At 43.4% G+C, this 8,784-nt stretch overlaps 1 protein-coding gene across 1 annotated transcript; it reads left to right on the plus strand.

Annotated features, from left to right (window-relative positions):
• Window positions 1-6,278: 6,278 nt before the first annotated feature.
• On the plus strand, window positions 6,279-7,914 carry pou3f3b (POU class 3 homeobox 3b). Its single transcript, XM_071535593.1, has 2 exons — window positions 6,279-7,490; window positions 7,816-7,914. Exons 1-2 carry the CDS (start codon window positions 6,279-6,281, stop codon window positions 7,912-7,914), a joined length of 1,311 nt encoding a protein of 436 aa, XP_071391694.1.
• The last annotated feature ends 870 nt before the right edge of the window (window positions 7,915-8,784 follow it).

Raw genomic sequence — 8,784 nt, forward strand, 5'->3', positions numbered from 1 at the left:
TGATGATGAAGAAGAAGAATTTGACTGGATAGTACAGCTCTAAATGGCTGGTCAAGCATGCAGAGAAATTGCAATGCACTAATTCCCCAGATAATTCATGATTCCTGCCCGGCCCTCATTTGCTAATAATTCTTAATGTCGTGGTTAGTCATATGTTTCCACAAAGACCTGCTGGCTCAGACTTATGGCTTATAGGCTACTGCAGATGGCGACTGTCTTAAAAACAGCACGCAGAGACTATATAATCGCTTCCTATTTGCATATCAAGTAGGGCTACGGTGTCATTGATAGGCTACTGTCATTGTTACTGATCGATACACGCGGGGTTCCTTCACAATCTTTCACTGCTGGATTTGCTGAAATCATATTCGGATTATAGTGGAATATATGAGAACGTGTAAAACTAATTAATCTGTGGCCCCAGCCTCTCGTGAAATTAAGATATTCAAATAAAAATCTGGGGAATTTAAATATTTTGTTGTTGGTTAACTAATGCTATTTGTCTATGGGGTTAATTGATGAACCAGAATATAGCCTAAACCCATATTTTATTTATTTTTTTGGCCCTTGGATTCTGCCATGCAGCCTTATTTTGCAAGAAGAGGAACGAGCAGGATGCTGCATGTCCTACTGTAATATTTATCAAGCAGGTTTGTGTCATCTATATTGCCTCAGCATGATATAGGCCTATTCAAATAGTAGCCTACACCATTCTCCTATTCGCAATTTAGCTCTTGCCTCTGGGCCGATATAGCAATTTGCCTTTGGAAATGTGTCCCCCGCTCCGTCATTTTCTGTCCCTAGTCGCATACAGCTGATATCTTAATTGCCAATCGTGTCATCCATAGCCATCAATTCCTGTCTCTTCTTGAAAGGGTGGCCATAAAAATACAAGAATGCATCTACACTGCAAAAAAATACCCATCTTAGCAAGTCATTTTTATTCAGTATTCTGTCTTAAAATCTTATTTTTCTTAAAACGATAAAAAAAAAGAAAGAAAGAAAAAGCCAATGGGGCGAGATAGGTAGGCTACATCCAATCGCGTCCAATGCAAACTTGGTTCATGAATTGTGTTGAATCAAGTGACATTTCCTTGATAGTAGTGGAGTGAAGCATCTTGTTCTGCCTTGTTTTGAGGCAGTGACGCCTGTTTGTAGAAAATCCTCGAAACAAGTGAAACTGCATTGGTCACAACTGCGAGAATTTGTTATTTGTTGTAAGAAAAATAAGACTTAAAGACTGATTATGAGTCTGAATTACTTGTTAAGGTGGACATTTTTTGCAGTGTATAAGTGGATTTGCATCATGAGTGAGTGCGACACCTGGCGGCAGACATGATTTATCTATCATGAAGCCAACAATGAGTTCAAATCCATTTTACCTCAACCCTGACTAAGGCAACAACTGCCCTGTGTTAGACAGTGGCATGGGGCTTGGGGAGTGCTGGGCTCGTTACTCGAGAAAAGTAACGCGTTACTCACTACCTGTTACTCACTAAACAAGATAAAAACGTTACTTTACTATTTACTCCCATGAGGCAGCAGTACGTTACCTTACTTTTCCGTTACACATCCCAAAAATTGACAGTTGCCGTCTGTTCTTATCTTCAAGCATCGCGATAACTCAGTTACCTCATCATGTGGGTGATCAGGGAAACCAAACAACGTCGATGTCCAGTGCCCGTGTCATTTGGCTCGATAAAATCAAAGTAGTAGAAACACTTCCACCCAGACAAAGTAAGCTTTTCTTCCATTTCTCATCTTGTCAAACTAAACGACGGCTAGTCAGGATGGAAACTAATCGAGGGAGGGGGGTGTAATATTAATTTATTGGCTAGTTCAGTCTGATAACAGAATTAACATTAAGCTAACGACTTGTAGGCTATTTTTTTGATTGGTAGCTTGTAGCCTAGCATGACGTTACACTGCTCTTTTCAGATGGGTGTAACGGCGTTACTGTAACGCGTTACCGCCCAGCACCGGTGTTGGCCCGGGACACCGAGGCTCTTTTCATCTCGACTCCAGTGCACAAACATACAGCTTAATGCGACTAGTGTTTCCCCCTTTTATTGGGCTCACCATGGCTACCAAGTGCTGGGCTCAGAAATGCGCTGCCCATCAATGAAGGAAAAGGAGTTAACCCGTGAGAAAAGAGAAAGAAAACCTCGAGGAAAGTGCAGAGAAGACAGTCTAAATTCAAAGTGTTCTCCACAAATTCGGGTTAATGTGTGATAGGTTACTCACTGATGACATTATTTTCAAAATGTGGCAGAAAATGGTGATAAATGGACACGAGCTGTTTCAGGATCGGTGCGTTTCAATTCATGGAAACCATACATTGTCCTCTACTAGATAATTGCCTGTTACCAGATCTCTTCCTATTAGGATTTCTGCATCTGCACGGTTAAAATTTGTCGTTTTACTTTGAGTTTTCCTGACATTTCATCGTTCCTTTGCTCTTGGAATAGCTCCAAAGTATATAAATATATATAAATAAAATACTGTTTAGCATCCATTAAAATCGCCGTCTATTTATAAGCATTTATAGGCTTTGTCTGTCTGTTGATTGCAGTTTAGGACTGAGCTGTGGTGGCCAGGCTGCTGCAGATAAACTTTAAACAAACTTTGCAGCGGCAAGATCGATTTATATTAAACGATTTCATATTGCACTTGCCTACGCGATTCCTCTGGAGGATTCAACCGAGGGGTCTCTCTCTCTCTCTCTCCCTCTCTCTCTCTCTCTCTCTCTCTCTCTCTCTCCCTGCTTAAAATGTGATTGATTGCACTTTTCTCCGGTGGACATTCACTACAAAACAGCACAGCTTATCCATCTGCCCGCTATTTATATAAAAAAAAAAACAGAGGCTGGGGCGCAAAAGCAAACACAGCGCACGTATTGATTTTTACGCATTAAAAAAAAAAAGGAAGGACACGCATTTGCAATTGGTTTTATATTTAAGTTAGAGAGAAGGTAATTCTGTCTATGTATCGGCGCAAAAAGTATAGACTGAAATGCGATTAAAACCAGCAAATGGTATGTATATATATATCCATACTATAACCATATGTTCAAGCCATGCGTTTGCGATGGAGATAAACTATAACATTCCTCAAGCGTAAAGGAAAATAGGCATAGGGTATTTGTTGACTTACCTTAAGTCGAAGAATAGGGAAATAGCTTCACATTGTTAATATAGAGCCTGTTAATGGTTATCTCCCTTTCCTACGACTCGGTGCTCCCTAAGATTTTCTTTCCTCTGCCTCAACTGAGCAGGAGCACTCCTCGGCTCCCGCTATTATTTTCACTAAAATATATGAAAATTTATGCAAATGAAAATCAGCACTAACTGTTCGTCTCTTGTTATACTTGGGGATGATTTTTTTCCTCTCCCCCCTTTCTTTCTTTCTTTTTTTTTTTTTTTTTTTTTTTTGCATACAAAACAAATGAACTCCCCCAGCAGGGAACTTGGGGACCTTTTATGAAATAAGCAAATAAATAATAAACACATCATATATCAGAGAGGAGTGTTTTATCGCCGCACGGTGATTTCGGGGAGCATTTCTGAAATGGCTTTTGACTCCCTTTTTTTTATTTTTTGGTTATCTTGTGCACGGAGCCCTCTTCTCTGCATACACCCTTGGTGTCACGTTTCTCCTGGCCGCCTGAGACGCCCTTTGAAAGCGTGCAGTGTGGATTGAACAGCAGTAATTTAGACAGAAATCCTCACTGTATATTAATGAATAGAGGGCCCCATGGCACTGGCCCCTAGCCTGCCTATTCAATGTAAACAAATCCACGAGGCTCCCTCGGTTTTGAGCTCAGTCCAAATTAAATCTACTGGGATGTGGGGGGGGGGCAAACTGGCATGGAGCACAGCAGAACTACACCAATGCGTTATATTTGCTCTGGTGCTGTGAATATGTAATTTCTTGTATGCAATAAAATCTATGCGTAAGCTTTGCTTCGGTGGGCTTATGTGGCAGTGTTAGGTGCTAAAACCGTGACATGCCCCCCCTAACCTCTACAACATGATATACTACAGTTAATCCTACCAGGAAAATCACCTACCAGGGGTGTAGGCCTGCGCTGTTCGCCCTGGAAGACACACACACACACACACACCCTCAGCTGCGTCTCCCTCAACCAATGGGGTGCAATAGGCTATATATCTGGCACCCATTACCACCCTTGGGTGCGTCCATATAGGCAGAGGGGTCCCACGGGCTAACAAAGGCCCATTCATCTCCGGGGTTATGTGGTCATCTCGCGTTTTAAGGACTATCTCTAGATTTCAGATTTTAAAAGAAGCAGACATTTCCACCACCGCCGCCCCCTGCAAATCCCCCAAGGACTGCTCAATTTGCCCTTGTTTTGGTTGCCACTTTCTCTTTCACTGTGGTTCAGTGAGGTTGCCTGTGCGCTGCGTTTCCGCATGGAAGCATCCCCGCAACCTTTGTGCGTTAACTCCTGAGGAGCCGAGGCGCAGGGCTGCACTGGCTGATGGGTGCTGCGCTGTGTTGCGCTCAAAACATGACATACATCTCGTCTTTCTTTTTCACATATATATACATACATGGTCTGAGGTGCATGAAACAGGCCCTGATTCCAGGTTTAGGTTGCAGTGTCATGGTTTTATTGTCCTTGGAGTCAAATAAAGATCAAAGTGACAATGTGAGTCTGAAAGGCATTTTGACTTTTATATGCTCATAAACAACTTTAGCTGGGAGATTTTGACAAACCTTTTTGAAATGTTAATGTGACCATTTTAAACATACCATAACTTCTGTATAGCCTGCCACACCTAGTCCTTTAGGTTAATTATTACTACAGTATGCCATTTAGTCTTAAAGTCCCATAAGTTAATATATTAAACCCTATAATATATGATAAGGAATTAAACTTCTATAGCAGTATTGATGCCTTGCTCAACCTATAGTTACACAGATATACACATATTTACCAGTACATCTTATAATGTCAAATGCATGGGCATGTTTTGAATAAAAAGAATTGCGTGGGTATGTTTGTAACAGGGGTAAACCCACTTCAATTCAATTTACCCCCCGTTTTATTTGCTAAACAGAGTTTATCCACCTGTTTAGGCTGGCATAAATCTTGCATTCATATTATACACCATAGTCGGTAGTTTCAAACTGGTCTAACTTAGGCTATATCAGGATATGGTCTTTTAAGGGGGACAAACATGAAACATCCTTTTCTGAAAATATAAAAAAAAAATGTTTATACTGCTGGTGGTTTTCCTTATGATGATCACAAACTAGAAGTCATAGTTTACCCACTTTTTTATTTACCACTACATCCCTGTTTGTGTGCTAATATCTCTGTATTATTTACTACTAAGTTGTATTCTCCGTTTTGTTTGGATTGCAATTAAAAATCAGCCAATTGGAACAGCCGGAAGGAGGGCTCGTGCGCCCGGAGCAAGGCTGGCGAGACCTGCCAATCACACCCCGGGTAACCAATCAACGGGGACGCACAGGGTAAACATCCGCGCGTCGTCAAGCTTGGAGGGGGGCGGGACTACACGGCCTGTCAGAGAGAGAGAGCGAGGGAGAGAGAGAGATATAGAGTGAGAGAGGGAGAGAGAACAAGCGAATGAGAGAAGAGGCTTGCAACCATCGCCTTGCACTGTTATACTGGATTGTACTTCAACGGGAGTTTGCGGTTTGGCAGGTTTATATACATCAAAACAGAACAAAGAGATAGGCTCTACAGTGCTATAAAAGAAGAGAGAGAAAAGAATAAAGCGAGGGAGAAATCTCGGCGACTGAATTACAAAAGAACTAAGGACACTCTGCTAATGTTTTTCACATCCAAAGGGGACATAAACTGGGACTTTGTACATTGTGGAGAATTTGCAACGTTTTTTTTGCGGCCACCAAAAGTTTGTTTGGGACAAAGCGTTTTTTCCTGTATATTTGAATTTTAATGTTCAGAAATTCATCCCGGTGCAAAACTTTCTAAACGGACTGCACATGGTTTCAAAGGGCTTTTGAAAACCTGGGATTTTATTCATCGATATTCATGCATAACTGTTTGAAATAGAATGTTGTAAATACATACGGATTTTATCCATTTTTCTGCCACCATTTTGAACCTTTTTTGCGTTTTTTACGCGCGTCGATGGTATTTGCCAAAAAGCTACCCATACTTTTAAAGTTTGAATAATTCATGAGATACAATTTGCCTGCTCGAAAGAAGTGACTGTAAAAAGGGAGGGGGGTTATCCACAAACATATTCATAAGGGTTGACGGAATGGCCACCGCGGCTTCCAATCCTTATCTGCCCAGCAATAGCATCTTATCGTCCGGCTCCATCGTGCACTCTGACTCCGGAGGTGGTGGCATGCAGCCGGGCAGTGCTGCGGTTACCTCGGGGTCTGGGGGCTACAGGGGAGACCCCTCCGTCAAGATGGTACAGAGTGACTTTATGCAAGGCGCAATGGCAGCGAGCAACGGGGGACACATGCTGAGCCATGCCCATCAGTGGGTGACATCCCTCCCGCACGCCGCAGCGGCCGCAGCAGCAGCCGCAGTCGCTGCAGCTGAAGCCGGATCGCCCTGGTCGTCGAGTCCCGTCGGGATGACGGGCAGCCCGCAGCAGCAGGACGTGAAAAACTCCGGCAGAGACGATCTACACACGGGCACCGCGCTGCACCACAGGCCCCCTCACTTAGCTCCCCACCAGACTCACGCCGGGGCTTGGGGGAGCACGACTGCGGCTCACATTAACTCCATATCCGGGGGGCAGCAGCAGCAGCAGTCGCTGATCTACTCCCAGCCGGGCGGGTTCACTGTGAACGGGATGCTCAGTCCGGGGAGCCAGAGCCTGGTGCACCCGGGCTTGGTGAGGGGGGACACCCCGGATCTGGACCACGGCAGTCACCACCACCACCATCACCACCAGCATCCGCATCACCAGCAGCACCACGGCGTCAACAGCCACGACCCGCACTCGGACGAGGACACGCCGACCTCGGACGACCTGGAGCAGTTCGCCAAGCAGTTCAAGCAGCGGAGGATCAAACTGGGCTTTACGCAGGCGGACGTCGGCTTGGCTTTGGGCACCCTGTATGGGAACGTTTTCTCTCAGACAACCATTTGCAGATTCGAGGCTCTGCAGCTCAGCTTCAAAAACATGTGCAAGCTCAAGCCTTTGTTAAACAAGTGGCTTGAGGAGGCTGACTCGTCCACCGGCAGCCCCACCAGCATCGACAAGATCGCGGCGCAGGGAAGGAAGCGAAAGAAGCGCACCTCCATCGAAGTGAGCGTAAAGGGGGCTTTGGAGAGCCACTTCCTAAAATGCCCCAAACCCTCGGCCCAGGAGATCAGCAGCCTAGCGGACAACTTGCAGCTGGAGAAAGAGGTGGTTAGAGTGTGGTTTTGCAATAGGAGACAGAAGGAAAAACGGATGACGCCCCCAGGAGTGCCACAGACGCCGGAGGATGTGTACTCTCAGGTCGGCAATGTGAGTGCAGAAACACCGCCCCCCTCCATGGACTGCAAAAGAATGTTCAGTGAAACATAGAACAGCACACAAGAATATTTTATATGAAATTAAACTGATAAAAAAAAACACACAGACTATCGCCAAGATAGCCAAAACAAATTTTTTGATACTGTGATTGTGAGGGAATATGAATGAGACTGCAAATGTGTTATATATTTTTCATCAGAAAAAAAACAGCAACCTCCCCCTTTTTCCTCCCAACCCCCCCAGAACGCACCGTTAACCTTCTTCCAGGCCCTGAAATGTCTTAACCTAAAAGGTTCCTTCTGCTTTTTTCTTTCAGGGACATTTTTTAGTAGATTACTTAAAAGATGCAAGTGAAGCGAGCGACCAGAGGGTGACAACTACAAGTTCATTCCACCAGGTAATTTTGGCGCATTAAAACACACCAAGAGGAAACTCAAACCAAGTGTTATTATTTTTTTTTCTCTCCCCAAAAATATAACCCCACTTTATCCTGTGTTTGATTTGCGAAGAGACAAAGGAGCAGGCATTTGTATATTTAGAAATGGGACTTACCCCCCACCCCCCCCCCCATCCCAAACAATAACAGAGGGAAAAACTGCAACAGCAACAATATGAAGAAGAGTGGCATCCACGAAGCTTCCATCATTATTTCACTTTATTTTTGCGGGGTGGACTGCATGGTTTAATTTTGACACACGGAGGATTTGAGCTGTTTTTTTGGAGGCCCTGTGAGCCCAGAGATAAAAGACAACCAGGACAGGACTGTCCCCGCCTGATCTCAAAGATCACACCTTCTTTCAAATGGGCTTTTTATTTAAAGGACTTAAACACCGCGAGTGGATTTTTTTGTCTCTCTTTTTTTTGGCATTTTTTTTTTTCAAGAAATAGAGCATAAGACATTTGAAAAGACTATCTTCAGCTGCACTTATTTGAAAAAATCTCCTCTGAAAATCTGTTGCCAAGTGTGACTGAGTGGGTGCTGTGGATATACTATTAATGCTGCCCTTTCTAAGCAGTATTCTTTGGTAGGTTTTAATAAACAAAACTCTGTAAAGCCGGCAATATAGATCACTAGATCAGATACTGATCTGAGTTATTTACTTTATATTTTTCATCAGAATGACTTGTTTTAATATTTTATTCGGAATACATATGAATTATTCCAAACGGTAATTTATTTTTTCTCCCCAGGAACTTGTGTAAGATGCTTTCCCCTTTCTTGTTTTTTTTTTTGTTTTTTTTTTTGTTGACCTTATTTGTTTTTGTTTAATTTTGTATTATCGTT

The sequence above is a fragment of the Centroberyx affinis genome, unplaced genomic scaffold (genome assembly GCF_046629955.1).
Source record: "Centroberyx affinis isolate AG114_WGS23_722 - 3 ecotype Tasmania unplaced genomic scaffold, CSIRO-AGI_Caff_v1 ptg002742l_1, whole genome shotgun sequence".
Taxonomy (NCBI): domain Eukaryota; kingdom Metazoa; phylum Chordata; class Actinopteri; order Beryciformes; family Berycidae; genus Centroberyx; species Centroberyx affinis.